Below are 21,186 nucleotides of genomic sequence, written 5' to 3'. Positions count from 1 at the left end.
TTTTTTTATCTTTTGCCATCTTCCTGGCAGTCCCTCTGCCATTCCTCTCCAGCTGATATAGTCAGTACTTCTAGTGAGCACAGATTTGAAAGCCAGGTACTGTGATGTTTTACAAGTGAGATAGTTTGCTATTCTTTTAACATTCTTTCTTTAACCAGACAGACCTTTGTGCCCTTTTATGAATGCTGTAACATTTTGCATCTACACTAATACACAAATAACCACTGACTGAAATTGTTGTCTCCTGCTGTTCTTCTAGTGACAAGTGTAATATTATTTGTGAGAATGTTATCACTAAAAGCATTGTTTTATGTCATTCACAGAAGATACGCTGTGGTTTACATGTAGGTAAAGCATTGGATTATATATTTGATGACTTAAAGCCTTAAAATTGTCAACCCAGCTAAATAATATATATTGCTAAATTTTCTAAGCCCTCAAATTCTAGTTCTTTCAATCTTGTGACTGCCAGACCTCTGTCCAACCAAGCTTCAGTACCTGAATATGGATAGGAATCCTACAGCCTTAGGTGCAATGCAGGACCAATGATCACATCATAAGGATGGCATGTAGCCTATGGACTGGCATTGTAAATGTTGACACTGAAGAAAGGGGAAGCAACAAAACTATTTGGAGACTGAACAGCAGTTTTGAATAACTTGGGAAGGAAATGGGAAACGAATATCTTACATTGATCACCTCCAAGAATGCTAGGAAAAGGCAGAGAAGCAAAACAAGTTTATCATAATGTACCAATTTGTGCTTTACCACAGAGTATCTAGTGTGAATAAGTCAGGAAAAAACTGTTCTAAAATCAACTTTGTCTTGTCTTATGATATATATATTTTTTTATATTTCAGTATTGTCTTTATGTGCAGCTTCACTATTGTTTCGTTTGTATTAGATGGAATAGGAGTACAAAATATATTACAATTTTGTCACATAGGATGTGTTTTCTATTCTTCATGGTGAAAAGCAGTGGTCCCCAGGCTGCAGACCAATGCCGGTCCATGGCTAGTGACAGGGTGACAGCAGGAGCGCAACCAGTGGGAGCTCGGGTGGCTCTCCTCGCACTGCTTACACTGCTGATAATGGCAGAGCAATGTATGTAAGGCTTACACTTCTCTGCCATTCCCTATCTGCTATCTGACAGCACAACAGTTTTTTTTTATGTTACTACTACTGCTTTTCCTAATGTTTTCAAGCTGTTAGCAAATCTCAGTGTGAACTGAGGCAGGTTAGAAATGTCACTGGTGCCAATTTCCTCCTCCAAGGTTAACAGCTAATCTCTATATTTGCAAGTTCAGGGACAAGCTGCCAAGCTGAACATCTTTTGTTCAGTGTACCTGAGGGCAACCAAGGGACCACCCAGGCCAGTAGGTCACCCCACCATTACTTACACATCTCATTACTCCTATTCCTTCCAAATAAGAACAGGCTTACTAGCCTACCAGTTAGTTGATGAGAAATTGTGCATCTGTAGGGCAGTGCAATGGTATTGTTAGTGGGCAAAGTAGAAAAGTGGTGCTAGGTCTATGACCTCATTGTCCAAAGAATGCCTGTGACGGGAAAGGGAAGAATGGTCTGAACCCATGATTGCAGAGACAAAAAGGGATAGTGATTCAATTAAAGGATAGAAATGTTGGGGTACTTCAGACCAGATAATTGTAGCTGCCTGCCAGGTTAGCTGTCTTGGGGATTAGGGGTCTCTGTGATTTTGTAGTTGTCTTAATGTTCTCATGCTAGTGACTTTTAATTTGTTGTCCTGCCATTCTAGGGATAAAAAGTCAGGGGCGATAACAACAATGAAGTTGCAAAAAAAAAAAAAAAACTGACTGATCTGTACTTCCCCCACCCGAAATTAAATAAGTTTTGGCTTTGTTTGGTCCTTAAACTATCTCAAATGTATTTTGCAGGTAGACGAGATGGTACAAAACCACATAACCTACTCACTGCAAGATGTGGGTGGAGATGCCAACTGGCAGCTTGTTGTAGAAGAAGGGGAAATGAAGGTAAATATTTTACTTTTTCCACTTTCTAAACCCTTGAGGACCTGTATGTCTTTTTATTGTACTATTCACATATCCTTCCTTTTTATACATTTTCTCTAATCACATTTGTTTTTCCCTGGTATGTTTTGAGTGTATTTATCTGTTATTTGTGGATAGTATCGTTAACGCAGAGTTTCAGGCTCCCGGGATCTCCCTCCTTTAATTACGACTGGACATATGATGAAAAAAAGCATATTCTGCAGGGAAAACACATTTTAAAAAAATTACTAGATTAAGGAAGCTAATATATGTGAATCTGGTCCTTTCCTTTGAAAGGTTTTGCTCATGCCTTTCTTCCATTATGTTATGGGAATCTTTGCTGACCAACAGAGACATTTGGCAAGCAAAATAAGGGAGGGCTAGACTTGACTTAAAAAATGCAAGATTTGCCTTTACCTTCAGCTGCCTATATCTTTTATTCCATTGAAGGCAACTTTCCATTTTCACTAGGTACCTTCAACAATTGTTTTCAATTTCTTCAGTTTGTTTTAAAGAGTCCAACGGTGAACTTCTGAGAAAATATTAGGTTTTTGTTTTTTTTTAGTTTAAAAAGATTGCACTGCAAATCAGATTAGCAACATGTTGCATAGGTAATTTAAAAAAAAAAGATGTAAAAATAAGATACACAAGAGAAATAACTGCTTGTCATAGGGTTCCCTAGTATTAAATGTCTATTATTAGCAATAATGGTCTTTTTTTTGTACTTCTTCCTGCATTTTATATGATCAATCAATTGGGTTTTAGGTTTATAGAAGAGAAGTGGAGGAAAATGGCATTGTCCTCGACCCACTAAAGGCCACTCATTCTGTGAAAGGTGTTACTGGACACGAGGTCTGCCAACATTTTTGGAATGTTGAAGTGCGCAATGACTGGGAAAGTAAGTAGCAATATTTTTTAGCATTTGATTGCTTCACTAGTGTTTATGTAAATGTTTACAATTTATCTTTCTCTCCCCCCTCCCCCCTCCCAACAGCTACAGTTGAAAACTTCCATGTGGTTGAAAAATTATCTCCAAATGCAATCATTGTCTATCAGGCGCATAAGGTATGCTGCTTTTAATGTGCACCTTGAGACTGAATTTATACAAGTATTTGAAAGTGAACAAATAATGGCGTTTTGTGATTGCAGAGAGTGTGGCCAGCTTCTCAGCGAGACGTTTTGTATTTATCTGCAATCAGAATGATTCCAGCTGCTAGTGAGAATGAAACAGATACTTGGCTTGTGTGCAATTTCTCTGTAGATCATGACAATGCTCCGGTGAGTATACTGGCTGCGGGATATATGGTAGTGAGTAAACAGTCATTTGTCTCCGTGGCAGATTTTCTTTTATTCCTCTACCAGTAACAAATAGGGTTTTTGGTGACAGCAACAATATATCTCTTCATTAGGAACATGGACAAAAAAAAACCTGACTGAGGTTCTTGGCCTTCTCATTTTAAAGCAACTTAACCCCCCTAGCGTTCTAATTCTGTCAGTTTTTTTATGCAAAAAGTGATCCTATTTTTTTTTGCATAGAAATTTTTGTTTATATTGTGGGCAATATATAATACATAATTATAAAAATTTTAAAAAATAATAAAATAGACAACAATGTAATCTTAAAATAAAATATAAAATTAAAAATGTATTTTTATTTCATGTTGTGTGGTGTTTTTGCACTGTAAAAACTATTTAAAAGCAGATTACATTCTAATCTGCTTTTAAATTTCCCTCCCAGACACAACCCCCATACATCACCACTCACATCACCCGGAAGATGACTTGTCCTCCTGGGTGATGTGAGTGGGGATTTCCCGTCTGTCTCACACAGATGCTGGAGATGCCAAGCACAATGCAGGACTTCTGCATTGTGCTTCACATCTCACTGCAGATGCGAGCAGCAATAGCAAATTCCAGGGGTGACCACCCCCGGAATCTGCTATTGCTGCTCGCATCTGCAGTGGGATGTGAAGCACAATGCAGAAGTCCTGCATTGTGCTTGGCCTCTCACTGCTGATGTGAGCAGCGGCGTGACCGGGACCCGAGTGGTATTTAAAAGCAGATTACTCAGTAATCTGCTTTTAAATTTCCCGCCCGGCCAGGCCCCCCGACGGACCGGCGTCCCGGCTTCACAACAGGACCATCGGGTCGCTGCTGGAGCGTGGGGAAAAGGTAAGGGGGGCTCTTAAAGTTACCCCGAGTGTGACTCGGTGTTACTGCTTTTTGCATGTAAAAGCCACCCCGAGTCACACTCGGGATTACCGCTAGGGTGGTTAAACAAAATACTGAAAATGCAATAATTCGGTATACTGTATAGTAATATATTTTTCTAAAACTACAAAGGAAAGAATAACATTTACCAAATATTTAGTGCCGATAGCTCAATCACTATAACTTGAAATGCATATACAAGGCAGATTCACCTTGTGAATGTTATATTTACTGCTTAATATGTATAGCAGTTTTTGGGTGGTTTTGCATGTTTTAAAAGGCCTATAGTAAATTTGGAAAGTATTTTCTATTGATGCCTAAAATAAGTTCAGAAAGTGAGTCTGTACTGTCAAGTCACTAATTGGCCTGTCGTTTTTCAAAAACAAGCAAATATGTAATCTTTGCTTTCTCTGTTAGCTCAATAATCGGTGTGTCCGTGCCAAAATCAACATTGCCATGATCTGTCAAACGCTCGTCAGCCCACCGGAGGGCAACAAAGAAATCGGTAGAGACAACATTCAATGCAAGATTACGTATGTTGCAAATGGTAAGGCTCTTCTATACAAGCACAACTTAAATATTTGAGGTCAACAGTAAGCGGCCTATTTAACCATGTTTTTCACCCAGCATTCACACTAATTTTGTCCAAATAAATACAGTTAGAAAATTTTTAAATCCTTAGATAAAAGCTGTTAAATTGTTTGACAACATGTAGACCCCTAAGGCTATGTAAACACGTCAGATGATTCTCAGACGAGAATCTGACGTGTGTACAGAGGCCATCTGAAGTTGTTCATGGATCCGTCCTGATGGATGCATGGATGAATGACAGAAGAAGGATGACCTCAATGGATGGGAAGGGGGGAGAGCACAGCGGGGTGTCACTCAGTTGTTCTTCCCCCTTCCCTCTCCATATAGCAGAATGGTGCTATATGTACAGTGCTCGTTCTTTTGTCATTGGAAAAGATCAGAAAAGATTGTTTGCAACAAAAATCTACCATGTAGCCTTGGACTAGAATGTCATTTGTGTTATTATTATTAATAATAATGAACAGTATTTATATAGCCTTAACATATTACACAGCAATAAATACAATAAATATGGGTTGCAAATGACAGCCAGATACAGACAGTGACACATTACTAAAGTGCCGCTTTCTCTTTCAGTGAATCCTGGAGGATGGGCTCCTGCGTCGGTCCTAAGAGCAGTGGCCAAGCGTGAATACCCCAAATTTCTCAAAAGGTTTACTACATACGTGCAGGAGAAAACCTCAGGCAAACCAATTATTTTCTAATATTTGCCAGGTGAGTAGATGAGCTGGTGTTATCCACATAAATAGGGATTCAAAAACAAATCTGTGATTAATTTAATATAAAAGTGAAAGTGCGCATATGGTTAAACAAACTTGGGGGGAGAAAGGGATGGGTGAATGTACTTTCATGATCCTAGAAAAGCAGGCACAAGTAAATGTACTCTGATGTGTGTATCCTAGTGCCAAGTCTTAGTGAATGTATATATGATTTGAAAAGATTTATATTCCACAATTATTTGTTATTGTTAACTCTAAGTAATGTTTTACATGGTGGCAGGAGGTGAGTATTGTGAATGATACACAGCAGGAAGTGTTCCTATTGACTGCTGGTTAGATATTTTGTGTCAATTTTTTTTTTTTTTTTTGGGGTGGGGGGGAATCCAATTAACCTAACCATGTTTTTGGAATGTGGAAGGAAACTGGAGTACCCGCAGGAAACCCACACACAGACATGGGGAGAACCTGCAAACTGCATGGCACTTTTATCCACATAAGAGGATTTATCTACAGTAAAAAATTCAAAGCTTTTTACTTACTTTTTACATGTTTGTTTCCTGCAGAGAAATGAAGAGGCAGTAAGAACATTCCACATTGGACAGAATGGTGAAATCCACATCCAAGATGGAACCCGGGATCTTTTGCCTTTTTCCCCCATGAAAGCATTGTCCTGAGGAATATCGGTGTATGACAAGACTGAACATCAAACACTAGCCATCTCCTGCTAGGCCTTCCTGCAGAATTTCTATGTAAATGATAACCACGTACTGAAGTACACGTCTGTCTTCTTCTCTGTTCTTATTCTTTTCTGTTTTGCTTGCTTGCTTTGAAGGGTCATGGAAAATGATTTCTTTAAGGACCGAGGCTTTAACTTTCTACAACTGGAAACTGTTTCCATACCAGAGGCCTGTAAACCTAACAAAGCCATAAAGTGTTTCTGCACATTGCTGTTCAGCTAAACACACGGGGCGTTTTCAGGTTGTTAGAAAAGCGAGGTGATTTTGTTGGAATATTGAGGGGATTTTGAGTTTTTTGCTTTCTGTATTATTTGTTTCCTTGTCAGCTAGCTTGTTGCTAGCTATGGGTGATGGCTCTGTATTTCTTCACTGTAATAACTGAGGGCTCTTTTAATCTATGGCTTTGCCTTTCTTTGCGAATCTCCAATGAAGACAGCAAAGTCTGAAGGAGTTTCCCAATATCTAAAAAAAAACCGTTAATTTTTTTTTCTCCAAGAAATCTATATATTTCTATTTGTATTTTTAGTTGTGTTAATATCTTTAAAGCAAAGATTGTGTTCTCTAACTTGATCCAGATATTTCAAGATGAGTTCTTGATCATATGGTAATCTGCTTAATCCTGGCCGAGGCCAGTCTTGTGGCGTTTTTAGAATGTGCAATCCTTTAAAGTGTACCTGTCAGCCATGAATAGAGAGTAGAAAGCCATTTTGTGAGTTAAATCAATGTTTAGAAGTTCTGGATGTCTCCTTTGTTCAAAACATTGGCCTAGTTAACAAAATGGCACCTTCTCAGTATGCACACCTCATACACTTTATTGTGTGAATGGGTTGAACAGATATGCGTTTTGCTGTGGCGTAACTTAAGCTGTCTTTTTTTTTTTTTTTTTTTTTTTTTTTTTTTTGCTCTCCCCCTTCATACTTCTAGCATTAGTTTTCTGCTCTACAGTGGTGGTAGTCATTTTTTTACCCTGAGGTGGTTTTTTTCAGAACTGGCAAACCCTGTCTGAGGTATAAAGCACAAAGGATAGGCGCTTTTTCTGAATAAGGTCAGTTTCACTTGCAGTGTTGCTACCTATAATCTGCATAGGCGAGTGAAAAAAAAGGCTGAAAAAGCCCAACTGAAGTCACAAACCGATTTACAGTAACATAGGCATTGTTCTTAAAACCTCAATTTTAATTGCGGTGTTCTTGTTTTCCTGTTTCATACGTAGGGCAGTTTGTCTGTGTAGACCAACTGGCATGGAAAATACTCGCTGCTTTCAGTAATGGGCACAAAACCCTTCTCCTTCTTTGCTGTATAAATCAATCTGTGTGGTTGTTATTCAGGTTATGGTATTTTTAGGATATGTTTTCACTGAGAGTTAAAGGTATATTAGCAGCAGCAGAAGCAGCAAAAATCCGTCACCAATTGTAACATGCATTGATACTGGAATATCGTGATAAAATGTGAGATTTCAGTTGGGCTTTAAACTAGATTTGGGTATAGGAATGGCTGCACTTAAACCAGTCTGCTACATGGGGTGCAGCAAAGCTAACAAGTTCCTGAGTCTAGACCTGGTAAATCGCAGAATGCCGCCAAGGAATTGTCACCTCTGACACATGGCATACACACACCTAGTCTATGACCAGAATCTCACAAATCAAACATCAGAATGAGATTGAAGCCCTGCTTGTAAAATGCTGCTCTCCCTGCACCACAGCGGGTTTTTTTGCATTTCTCCCTTTAGTCAAAAGAAATTCAAAAATAAAGCCAACAAACCTAACATAAAGTTCATTCCAACGTCCATTATTATCCAGGTTGTCTTGAACGTTAATATTGTCGTCATTGTATGTCTATTACCTGATGTAAAATTTCATTTCATCATCCATTTGACTCCGCACACAATCATCATCCAGTAGATTTATAGAAAAGAGATTCCTCTTTGTGTCAAATGAAATCCATATATGTAAATGTTTCTGGAAATTTTTAGCAAAAAACAGATGTTTATCATATAAAGTGTGTATGTAAATATATATTATATGAATCCCAACATGCAGAAATCTATATTTCAGATGACTATTTTGGGTGATGAGGCCAGATAAAGGGGAGAGCTGATATCAAGGCGTCTCGTTAGTTTGTGAATTCCTGTTTTATGACAATCTTGCTGTAATGGAAAGTGCATGAGTGGCTGTTCTGTTGCAGTGTTCTTCGTCTTGTGTGTCTCATCATTTGCTGCCTCCTGAGCCTCATTACAGATGGTAATGGACGCTAGCACTCCGTCTCGTCTCACTAGGTCAGAATCTGTTCAGTCAGTTCCATGTTGTATTCAGTCTGTGAGATTGGAGGTTAGGAAGATCCTCAAACAGTTACGTGTTCAATTCTAGGAATATCTATTTCAGCAGAACAACAAATCATAAAGCTCAAGCTTCACATCTCTTCTTCTTTTGAGACCTTTGTTACTGACGCAGGTTAACGGTATACACAGTTGAAGATGTGAACATGGCTGCCTTCCATAGGATCTTTAGTTTTGTTCAGGCAGTTGTATATATCCTTCATAAATTTGTCACTCTGTATGGTCAGTCAGCTGATGCCACGATTTCCTTTTCCACCTCCCAGGCCACCTCTTCTCCATTTGCCCACTCCCTGGAAAATGGAACTGGAAGTAAAACAAGGAACTGTAAGTTGGACTGGGGAAATTGGCGTCTTCACCTGTGGGTTAATCTCTGGCTGAACACAAAAATATATTTGGCAAGGGATATATTTCATGCTTGTATTTCAGCTGTATGTTTAGGTGTGGGCCTGCATCAAGTGGAGACATTTTAACTGCTTCTTGGAAATCCTCATTCCACTGCTGGGATAATATATAAACCCCCCTGCAGGTTGTTGTGATGATTCTCATTCAATCCAAGTAAACATTTGTTTTAATTACTGTTGGCGTCCATCTTGCATTCCTCCCCCGTTAATGTGAGTGTGGATGGATTTGGAATTCCTGGATGGCTTCTCTGTTCTGGCAATCAGTCTTGTGCTTTTGTTGTCACAGATTTACAGTATATATATTGGTGTCACATACCTAATGGATACATTACCTTTTCTAAAGCTAGGCTAGGACAAGTACATACAAATACTACTGTATATATGAGGGATATTGAGTACAAAATGGACAAGAACTACCTACAGCCGTCTTCATAGTTCTTACCTGTCTGTTCCTAACAACGCACATAACACATCCTGCATTGCCTTACCACTAAAGAGCTCTGTTCAGAACCAGGAGAAGTGCCTACATGGTAATGAGCAGATGACCACAAGCAAAGTATGGGGTGAGTCAGTGTTTTTTCTTGTATTAAACATGGTGGTGCCGATTTATGACTTCTAGAACAAGGAAAAGGGGGTCAGTGATTCAGTCCAGCCAGATCTACAATGATAAAAGTTTCAAGGGCGGTCAGTTCAAAACGCTTTCTGTTCAGCCTTGTACAGATGTCTGATGGGTGTTAGAGAATCCTGAAAGATCACTTCTAGTGATAGAAGAACTGATTAGCACTGCAGCAAGCCTGACGGTTCATTTCAGGCAAGAATCATCTGAGCTGCCCATAGCTTAAGGCTTTGTATTTGCAGAATTCAACATGTATGGGAGTCATGTGTACAGTAAGCTTTGGCTAAGCATTTAACGCACCCAGTTTTTCAGTTGGGAGTTGTTTAGCCCAGATCTTCAATAGCCTGAGTTTTCTGTTTGCAGGCTTTTCAGTAAGCTTTAGCACAATTTATAAATTAGGAGACTGCCCAATCCATTTCACAGCCATTCCTTCCATTAGGATTCATCTAACCGGCACGTTATTTCAAACTTTTCAAAGCCATTCTGTAGATTAATAGTGAATGGTATAATACACATGTAATCAGATCTATCACACTGCAATACAATCAGAAGCAATGACAGATTATCATTATTTATTGCCAGGTTGCACAATAAGTCCTAGATTCTTCTCTCTGCAGACATTGCACCTTAATGCAGATTTGGGAGAATAAAGTGTCAGACTATCCACCAATAGAGAGAGGCGCTCAGTCTTCCATTGCAGGGGACGTTTGTCATCCTTCAGAGAAAGGGGAAGCCACAGTTCTGACAAGCTGAAGCCATATCTGTACAATGGTGAATATTGGTAGGTAGAATCCCCCACTGGTGTCTTCTCTCAGGCTGGATCCACACTATCAGATTTTTAATATTAAATTAATTCTCCCCAGTGTGAAATCAATGGAAATTCGGGGGAATCCAACCCTTCATATTTGCTGTTCTGTGGATGGTGTGAATCAGTTTGTTGCTGGTTTGGACATGAATCTCATTTTCCTTTGTTCTGTTGTTCATAAACAGACCAATGTCTGGATTTATTCCATGTTGTAAAAGCTGCACTTTGGGAACAGGAAACAATCGATGCAGATAAGTGTTGAACATGCCCATTCATTTTTTTGGTCATCATCATGAATGCAAGTTTGTAATATTTAAACTCAGAGAATTAGAAAATTCTGTGGTATGTTTAGCCACAAAATATCTGGGTCACAAACATGTCCAACATTTTGAAGTGCTGAAATGGAAAGCTTTATTTTACAGAGGCTTATGGGAAGTTTACAAACTATATAAATCTTAATATCATTAGTTGCATTTGCACTAAATGTGATGTACTTTTGCTATTCTGTAAATAAAGGTATTACACTAAAGATTTGTGTTGTGTTTCCTAAACGTGCTGGTGTTGTATCTCCTATGCTGCAGAATTCATCTTAAATCTGGGGTTGTCCCACACACTCACTGCAAGTACAGACCATCATGGATTGTCCCTCTGAAGGGACAACAAAAGTGCTGCAAGGTCTTAGGAATAAAATTTATCAGAAGAGACTGCAGGAACTGATTCTATACATCCTTAGACAAAAAAGGAAAATAATCAAAACCTTATTAGTGTGAGCAATGTGTCGGTGAGCATTGGAATAAACAGAGGTCTGCCAACAAAAAAATAAATAAAAAAAAAAAAAAAAATGGTGCAGACTCGATTAACCACAGCCCTGCCATGGTGTGGATTATGTGTACCAGCAAACTTGAAACTTGTTTTGGTACTGTATAAAAATAGAATTTTAGAATCAAGTCTTTTCTGGTCATCTCTGCAATAAAACCAAACTCAAATCTGAACTTTTAGGGATTTTTTTTTTTTAAATCCTTCCCTGTTCATCAGTTTACTGACAAAATTTGATTCCTTCCTTTTCTTTACCGGTCAGCTGTGCATTTTGACAATTTACCACTAGATGGCGGAAGGAGTCATTGTTTTAATAGGATACCTGTAAAAATATATGAACATACAATTCACCACCAGCAAATTTTGGGGGAATTTGGCTAGGCTAGGGTAATAATTTATAAATCAAACCCTTAGTTTGAGCTGTGAGATCTGTTTAGCAGGGATTGATTACTTTCTTTGCTCAATGGGAATATTCCCCTTCACCCCTATCCCAGTACCACAACCATACACGATAAAGTTGGCATGGTCCCTGGCAAAAAGACGACAATACAAATTTTGCATTAATTCTAACCTTTTCTCATTCTACTAAAACTACATATGTTCTGCATGGAGTTGAGCTATACCAATGCAGATCAATATTCTGCTCATGACAACAAATCAATCTGTATTAGGTATTTAAAAACTGTCAGTGTTGGCTTCCTACTGTAAATAATAGCTGGGAGCTTTTGATATTGATTAAGGACAAAAATGCAGATCTGAAAGGGATAAACATCTATTCACTCAGTAAATTTCCCATCCTGGAGATGCAATAGGAAATGAGAAAAACTTCCTAAACTGAACAACATTCCTATCTTAAACAACCACTGGAAGGGATGTCCCCATTGACTGACTTCCTCCTGTCTCCATAGCTCTGTAGAGAGCTAAAAAGTTTTGGGAAATACACCACTCGCACCACTTCGGTTAACCGGCTTGTTCTGTTGTATTAGATTGTATGCCATTATCCACATCACATGCGTTCTGCTTCAAAAACTTTTTTTTGTCTACAGTTTCCCATCACCTTACACACAAAATAAATAGTAAGACACTAACAATTGTTTTTAGTTTATTGGTTGAACCTGGATTGCGATTATCACCCAACATCCCCATACTCTGATCTCCTCAAACTTCCAACCATGATTATCCTGGAGGCCAGCCCATCTGCCGGCCACCAATCACATGCAGATGGAGATGATAGACGGACTGCGCCCCCTGCTTTCCATCATTAATCACTGCAAGAAAGAGATGGTCAGTCAGGGTGTTTAAACTGGGTACATATACCATCCTGCCAACTATGATAGTGCCATGTAGGAGGAAATGATTAGGAGGTATAGACAAAATAACAGAAATTGTGGACAATCATATCTCAGTGATGTGTCAAATGTTCATCTCGTCTCTCAATTCAGGTGTGACATGCTCATTGGTGATTGACCATCCCACTAGCTGAAGTATGAAGAACTAATAGATTTTAGACTACATCTCCCTGCATTACAGAGGAAACTATCTGTCTACATGAGATGGGTGGTGGAAAAAACTAAGGCTACGTACACACACCAGATGATTCTCGTCCGATTATTGCTTCGGAGCTAATATCTGACTTGAGTACAGCGGCCATCCGATGTTCATGGATCCATGAACGACGAACTACTGCAAAACAAGTGGAGGGGAGAAAATGCAGCGGAGTGCCGCTCACCTCTCCAAAGAGCAGACTTGCGCTGTATGTACAGCTCCCATTCATTCATGTTTCACTCTTTTGTCGTTGGAAAGGATTGCGGAAGATCCTTTCCAACAACAAAAGTCGAACGTCTGTACGTATCCTTAGACCTCATTCTGTTAACAGGAATCTAAAAAGGCACAAGAGGTCTCTAGACAGATAAACAAATACTAGGTATATTTTTAAACTTATAAATTTCATGCACAAATATAATCCTTAAAATTAACATTAAACAACTTTAAGGATTGGTCTAGTTTTATTTTGTTTTTTTTGGGCGGCTTGCCTAAACAAAAAGACTTGTATAACAATGAGGTGGTAGCTTTCCTTAAAGGCTGTGACACCCAAACTCACCCAATTCCACCTAAGATGCCCACTGCATGGACAGCAAATATCACAGAGTGTTTGTCATTTTGTCAGAAAATGGGATAGTGGCAGCAGATGAATGTACAACTGACAGGAAAGAAACATGACAGGCAATTCACAGTAATGGACAATGCTGATTTCCCAGCACTCCCTCCATATAGCTGGTATAGGGCAGCACCAAATGGATTTGTATACAGATGGGTCAGACATTTTGTTCTTTACTGTTATATTATAAGAGATTATTGTTGGGTCTCCGGATGAAGTGCTAGAGAGTATTCTTTGAATTGCCCAGTCGTGAATGCCTCCTCTCTGTTACACATTGATTTCATAGGCTACCACATTCCTGACAAAAAAGGAGAAACAAGAAAACGTTACTGTTAAGGTAGCAAAATCATATGTACATTTGTAGGTGGGAAGGGCGGCATAAATCCCTCAAACTGGTATGAACTGATAAATTATATTTGCTACGTAGAAAAGCCAGTATTGAGGAAAAGTCCTTCATCTAAACAATTTTTCACATTTTGTGTAAAGAGAGGCACAATACTGTTCTTTTTGTTAATACTTGTGTTTTAAAGCAGCAGCATCTATGGAGACTGATGAATTTCCTCAGTGGGAAGCTTTTACAGAACATTTATACAATGTGTGTTTGGAGCTCTATAAATGCAGTTGTCTGGACAAAGCATGTGACTTTATTTCTGCATAAACTACACTGTCAGCGGTGGTGGTCTTTGTTCTTACAGGGCCTTGATATAAATATATATTTGGATGTTTCTGGTATTTTGTCCACACCTTAGTCCTCCAGAAAACGGATACTTGTGTCTACATTCCCCTTCTGAGCCACCAAGTTGTGAGCCCTCCACCTGCTTCCATACCATATTCAGCACTTACCAAGTCTATAGCCATCAGTTAGCCCCTCCTTCTTTGCCAGATGGGTCGCTGTGAACATTAGATGACCCAGGAGCTGTGGAGAAAAGACTTATGTCATCACCAGCAACTTCCCCAGACATACTTGCATTTCTGACTACTCCTGCAGCACCATGCAACATGTGGTAAAATGGAAAAAGTCAGCATGTCAACAGTGGCTGCTATGAGAAGCTGCTCAGAGGTAGTTGTTTTGTACTGCAGTGCCGGAGTCAGTGGCTTTGCATTACCTGTGTGTCTTCAGCTGTCGCTTCACTTATTCTGGGGATTGGTTTCCTTGGTATTACAAGAAAATGCACGGGACCCTGTGGGGAGACATCCCGGAAAGCCAAACACTGCAAGAGAGAAAGCAGGCTGTCAACTGGAGGAGTAATTACACCGAGGTCTAATTATGGTCCTCTCTGTTACCTGCTCATCCTCATAGATGATATCTGCTGGAATGGAGCGATCAATGATCCGGGAGAAAATTGTGGCTGATGTACTTTGCGCTTTCTGTGCTTTCTGCACTTCGTCACTGCAAATTCCATCGCTTGCACAATACGAACGCTAACCAATGAGAAAAAATGAAGAAAATCAGCAGACAGTCTACAATTTGTTATCTGAATTCCCCAATATTCAGTGTTTGTGCAAAAGCTATGCCAGAGAAAGAAAGGAGGACATTTTCTTGGGAAGGGCAGAGGCCAGGCACCTTCATGAGGTCTGTGTCTACTAAGGTTGTATCTGGCAAATGAATGTGAAATGATATTGCAAAACTAATGTGAACTTGTCTTATGCCTTTCTGACAGTTTTTGGGCACTCAAAGCAAACTTAATGACTCCTAAGAGAAAACAGGGACACTTGTAAAGAATACAATATTATATTTTTAGAGGGGACAGAATTTTGATCCCACCTCTGTAAGCCCCAAAACACAGAGTAGGCACACTGTACAGATATCTCATTACAACATTTACTTTCATTATATATCAATCTTTGTTTATTATTGATTTTCACCTCTCTCTGAGCTGTCAGAACCAACCAAGAACCCCAGCCTTCTCCTCGTTCTATCCCCCCTGGGGACGAGGGATTCTTAGTCACTTTTTTACATGCAAAAATTAATATCTCCTTCCACCAATATGATTATTCTCAATGTGACCAAGTGATCACTTACAACACAGTAAAAGGTCTATAAAAATCCAGAAGAATCTGTTTGGCGAAATATGTTGGGATAGACGTTAATAGGATCCTATGACCATTTATTTTTGAGAATCTGTGGAAAAATTTACTTGTACCACAACTGTTGTAGACTTCACAACTTCTATTGCATGTAAGCTGTATATGACTTTTTGACACATTTTCTTCACTTGAAGTAAAAATATCACTATGCCTAAAAAGCTCTCGTTTTCTCTCTCATTTCTTCTTGACTTGATTTTCACATAAATCAGCCTAAAATATATTTAGTTTTTTCCAGTTTTTATCAATTATTTATTTCATGCAATGCAAACACGGCTTTGCTTTGTTATGGTTCAGCCATAGAATATTACAATGCCACGCAGGTGTTTCAGTCAGTGCCCGGTGCTGGAGGAAATATGGCTCCCCAGACTAAAGATAAAAATGATCTCTTGTTTTACTGGTCTGATATGTCAGCTTGCATGCAGGTGATGATGCAAATGGATTTTTAGGTTTACAGACTTACATACTGCAGATTAGAAATCTATAAAGCAGACGGATATTTTAGTATATTGCTGGTTTGGTGCATGTAAACTATAAAAGTCTATTATCAATCATCTCACCTGCTGCTGACTCCATTTCTGATTACTGGCCAGCACCACTGAGTTCTGGAATATCCCGGTACATTTCACTGCCAGGCTGGCATACAGGACCCGTAACAGCGCCTGGCCAGGCGGCACTAGAAGAAAGGCGTGAGGATTGTTATTGTAATCTGTAGACATCTGTATAACTCTACTAGGGAAACAGAAAATATGTAGTCATTGAAGAACCATTAGATTGAACAACCTACTTTCAGGCACTGGAGCTGTGGAAAAGATGTTCAAACCATACTTTTTGGCTCTGGTGACTCCAAACAATGAACAGTAGTGTCTAATTCCTTGCTATACAATGTGGTAGGTGTATAAATCTCAAGACTAGCTATACAGAATTACATATATTTGCACAGTTGTGCTACTTCACACAATGGGCTTGATTTATTAAATCTCTCCAAAGCTGGATAAGATACACTTTCATCAGAAAAGCTGGGTGATCCAGCAAACCGGGAATGGATTTCTTTCTTTGTCAGCAAATGTTTTGAATCCTGGACTAGATCCATTCCAGGTTTGCTGAATCACCCAGCTTCACTGATGAAAGTGTATCTTATCCAGCTTTGGAGAGATTTAATAAATCAAGCCCAGCGACACTACTAGCTGCCATAACTATTCACAATATATCTGCACCTTGCATATGGCTAGAAAAGAGAGACAGTTTTTAAAAAGGCTGAAGGTTCTTTTGATGAGCTACTACTGTATATTTTGCTGCTTTTACCCGCCATGTCTGGTGTGAAGTGTATCATTACATGAATACAACACAGTGTAAACCATAGGACCCCATAATACCTGCAAAAGGGTTTAATACACTATGTGGCCAAAACCTTCTAAATAGCTAATGAACACACATACAGTATATGTACTTGTTGGACATCTCAGTCCAAACCTACAGGTGTGTAAATAGGGTTGAGCTCAGGGCTCTTTGCAAACCATCTGGGTTCCTCCACACCAAACTGGTCAGATTATGTTTGTGCACACAGAGACAATCCCAAATTCTGCCACAAGGTTGGAGGTGCATAATGCTTTTTATATGCTGTAGTATTCACAGAACCCTTTAAAGAAAAATAAAAAGTAATTATTTGTCCACATACTTTTGGTCCTATAACAGAAGTTATGGTCAGGTGTTCAGAAACCTTTGTACTGTATGTAGGATACAGATCATAAAGCATCATAGGACTGCACACAGACAGCAGGAAAGGTATATTACATATAGATCAGCGGTCGCCAACCTGTCGTCCGTGGCTCTGGCCCGTGCACCTCCAAGTGGGGTAAGGGGAATGACCCGCTTGGGGTGCGCAGCGGCCAGAGAAACTGACCATGTCCCCTGTACGGATCGCAGCCTCAGGACGGTGGTTGGGTTCTGGCATCATGACGTCACTTTGGGGGAAGTTTCTTCCCCTTTGAGTAACACACGGTTCCCACACATGCGCGGTCAGGTATCTGTAACTTTAGAGGTCCATGAGCTCCAAAAGGTTGGTGACCACTGCTATAAATCATGTAACATTATAGGACTGCACACAGACAGCAGGAAGGGTATATTACATATAGATCATAGGACTGCACACAGAATTTCTGTGTTTTTTATAATACAGATCATGTAACACCACAGGATGGTACACAAACAGCAAGAAAGTTCTGGAAGTTCTAGGATACAGATCACAGAATGGATGGAGGTCATATACACCAATCAGCCAAAACACTGAAACCACTGACATGTGAAGTGAATACCCTATAACACTGAATTATAAAAATCATTACACCTCATGGCACCGGTCAGGGGCTGGGATATATGATGGAGCAGGAAAATGGAAGTGTATGGATCTGAGCAAATTGTGATCGAAATCTGGGTCATGAGGATGTTCCTGGTATGCCGTAATTGATACTTACCTAACAAAAGAAGCTGGGACACAGCAGGAATTGGGCTCGGTTTGTGTAGGGATCAGAAGCTTTTCACTGCTAAAGGGCAGCACAATGGCTCAGAGGTTAGCACTCTGCCCTTTGCAGTGCTAGGTCCTAGGTTGGAATCTGACCCAGGACACTATCTGCATGGAGTTTGCAGGTTCTCCCCGTGTCTGTGTGGGTTTCTTCCCACATTCCAAAAACATGCAGTTAGGTTAATTGGCTTCCCCCCAAAATTGACCTTGAATTGTGAGCTTCTTTGAGGGACAGCTAGTCATGTGACAATTGACTTTGTATAGCACTGAGTAATATGTTGGTGTTTATAAATACTGTGTAATAATATTAAAGATAAGGGATTTATTTTCTGCTTTAGCAACACATGGGACACTAGGAAGCTAGGTCACAATACACAGCACTGGACAGTTGAGGCATAATACATAAAATGGGGAAAATGAAATGAAATACTAAGGGACAGATATTACAAAATATAAAGTGGGGGTAAAAAATGGACATAATTACAGAGGTTACTGGATACCTTTGGCACAAATACCTGGCAATAATACATTTTTTGTATCTTGCCTGCCCACATTTTGATAACTCGGCTGGAAAACATTTCTGCACAGCGTATGTCAGCTTCCTGTGTATGATTGGCTGCAGATCAGTCCCAGTGCTCACACTGCCTACAATGATCACTGGACTGGGCAGCAATGGCAGGAGGCGGCCGGTCAGATGAATCTTATTTTCCTATAGATCACATGGATACGGTAGTTATCTAGGAGTTTATTATTTATCTGGGGGAGAGATGTCAGCAGGAAGTACATTGGGAGGAAGGTGTGCAAGAAGAGACGAACACCAGAGGGCGCTATATTATATCAGATGTATTAATATTGTTTTGTGTATTTAGATTTAGTAGTACAATAGATACTATTAGAAGGGACACTGAGATAAACAGATGTGAACACAAATGATAAGAGGGTGATAAGGAACAGCAGCACAAGGTATATATAAAACATATTTCTATGCAAACACATAGATAAAAGTTATGAATATAGAATGTAACAGAATAGGCTTCTTCAATGTGACTTACTGTTCTACTTCCTTTCGCCGCCCCCTGCACAGCTAGTCATCAAACCACGTGACCCCGGGACACTCCCCTAAAGGGTGGTAAACCTGTCATTATATTTCTCTTTCCACCGATGTGAAAGCCTTTTGATTGGTTATCGCTATGACAGCTCGTATGCACCACACTGTTCACTCATCACATCAGCACTGCGTGCCAAGCCTCTCATTCTCCTTGTTCTTATCCGCACTTTAGCGTTTCAAGCCTCGTTCTAGTTACTTCCGTGTTTTAAGCTTCGTTCTCTTTACGGCTGCTTTGTGTTGCAAGCCTCGTTTTAGTTATTTCTGCTTTGCGTTTCAAGCTTCGTTCTTGTTTATGTCTCTGAGTTTATTATGCAGTGACATAAGTTAGGAGAAAATCTAATAGATTGCCCTAATTGAACACCATTTACTTTGCTAAAAAACTGTGTATTGGTTGTGACAAGTATTTATAAATATTGCAATTCTTTTTTCATTTACATGCGTAAAAACATAATCACATACAGTAGAACCCTACTTACTCGGAACTCAGATAACCGGCACCCAACAGCTCTGCTTTCTTGATTGCTCCTGCAGCCCTAGCAGAGTTGTGACATGTTCTGCATCCAAGACTCGGGAGGCAGGCTGCGAGGAGAACAGAGCTCCGCTCCCTGTTCCGCTAAGAAAAGGGAAATCCTGATGACCGCTCGAGCGTCATCAGGGTTTCCCGTTTCTCAGCCATTCAGAGTGACCTCAGGTAACTAGAAACTTTACTTATCAGGAATTGGCCATTCCACATGGGTGCCGGATAACCGAGGTTCTACTGTATATGATATATAAAGACTGCCTAATAATATGATATATAAAGACTGCCTAATAATATGTTGAGACAAACATCTGTCTGTTTGTCTCAGAGGAGTGTTACAATAAACAGTATACAGGTAGTCCCCGGGATTACATAAGAGATAGGGAGTGTAGGTTTCTCCTTAAATTGAATTTGTATGTAAGTCGGAACATGTACAATATTTTAATAAATGCAGTTAGGACAGATGTTTGTCTCAACATAATATTAGGTAGCATGGTGTCAGTTACTGTAAAAAAAACCTCACTGTAAGTTAATCACAAACAAAGCCAAAAACAAAATCTTTATAGAGCCTAGACATTCATTAACTTCTGGAGCAAGCTGTGCTTTGATATGGAAAAAGAAACAACAGCAGAGTTTGTCTTGGTCATTAAAGAGTTACAAGAGGCTGCAGAAAGAGCTTTCCCCCAAGATCACCCACACCCTCAGCTGTGTTTAGCAAATGATTTCCTCTGCAAGTCATGCAAACCGCCCCCTCCCTCCACCAAGCCTCTGTCCTGCACACAGCAAGCAGGGAAGTCCCGTTCAATCTAAGACAGGAACGTCAAATTCAAATACACAGTGGGCCAAAATTAAAAATTTCAACCAAGTCGCGGGCCAAACTTGAAATTTATTGAAAAAATTGAGGAAGTTTTTCCTACTCATTAGATATAAAACATTTTCATATGGAAACAAAGAGGTTTTGCTTAACATTCAATCTGGAACAAGCCTATATTAGGGAAAGAGGCCTAAGATTTTTTTTTTTTTTTTAGTTTTATTTAAGAATATCTAATGCCTTTTTCTCTATTTGTAGTCTTCTAAGTTAAATTTCAATATGGTTTCTATGCCAATGAACACATTTAGATCAATCCACTGCATATTACTGCATTCTTATGTGTTCTTGTTTCTTATTGAGATTGTTTTACTTTGCCAGGGAATGCAATGTGAAACCAAATGAATTGCTGCATGCATTAGCTCTATGATAATTCCTGATTATTTCAACATTTGAAATCATCAGTAATAATTGGTAAAGTAATGATTTGTATTGAGCTTACCTGTCAGTATAAACTCCAATGCGGGAGTTGTTCTAAAGAATCGAGTGATGCCGCTACTACAATTCCCGGCATTACTTGCGTCTTTAGAACAGTCCAATGCGGGGACACGCAATCGCCGCTGGTCTATAGTTGCGAGTGATGCCGGGAATTGTAGTAGCGGCATCACTCGCTGCAACTTGTAGTAGCGACGGGCCAGCTGTAATTCAATTCAGGAATTCTTTTGGGG

The 21,186-nt window shown here is 39.5% G+C and overlaps 2 protein-coding genes across 3 annotated transcripts in view; one reads left to right on the top strand and one right to left on the bottom strand.

Moving 5' to 3' along the window:
- CERT1 (ceramide transporter 1) overlaps positions 1–10,971 on the top strand; it is a gene marked incomplete in the record, with an annotated part of 50,428 nt that extends 39,457 nt beyond the window's left edge. The window contains 7 exon segments of the mRNA XM_072416275.1: positions 1,926–2,012; positions 2,796–2,928; positions 3,025–3,095; positions 3,180–3,308; positions 4,659–4,788; positions 5,409–5,546; positions 6,115–10,971. Of these exon segments, the coding sequence (XP_072272376.1) occupies positions 1,926–2,012; positions 2,796–2,928; positions 3,025–3,095; positions 3,180–3,308; positions 4,659–4,788; positions 5,409–5,536 (678 nt within the window).
- A 1,372-nt stretch (positions 10,972–12,343) lies between these two features.
- Positions 12,344–19,625, bottom strand: LOC140334136 (uncharacterized HIT-like protein Synpcc7942_1390). Of its 2 annotated transcripts, none has more exons than XM_072416277.1 (6): positions 19,607–19,625; positions 16,062–16,177; positions 14,701–14,838; positions 14,523–14,627; positions 14,260–14,332; positions 12,344–12,526 (listed from the first exon to the last, which is right to left on the bottom strand). In XM_072416277.1, coding segments are annotated over exons 1-6 (525 nt in total). In that variant the 5' UTR covers positions 19,608–19,625; the 3' UTR covers positions 12,344–12,434. The 2 variants fall into 2 exon arrangements, with proteins under 2 accessions (XP_072272378.1, XP_072272377.1); XM_072416276.1 differs by lacking the exon at positions 19,607–19,625 and adding an exon at positions 19,075–19,215.
- Positions 19,626–21,186: the final 1,561 nt, after the last annotated feature.

The sequence above is a fragment of the Pyxicephalus adspersus genome, chromosome 6 (assembly GCF_032062135.1).
Source record: "Pyxicephalus adspersus chromosome 6, UCB_Pads_2.0, whole genome shotgun sequence".
NCBI lineage: Eukaryota > Metazoa > Chordata > Amphibia > Anura > Pyxicephalidae > Pyxicephalus > Pyxicephalus adspersus.
The sequence above is the reverse complement of the archived record's forward strand: the minus strand, read 5'-3'. Positions and strand labels throughout refer to the sequence as shown.

Excerpts from the sequence above, each read along its gene's own strand:
- LOC140334136 (XM_072416277.1), bottom strand. Across the intron at positions 14,839-16,061 it reads AGAAATGGAGTCAGCAGCAG|CGTTCGTATTGTGCAAGCGA; the intron begins GTGAGATGATTG and ends CTCATTGGTTAG. Across the intron at positions 14,333-14,522 it reads CGACAGCTGAAGACACACAG|CTCCTGGGTCATCTAATGTT; the intron begins GTAATGCAAAGC and ends TTTTCTCCACAG.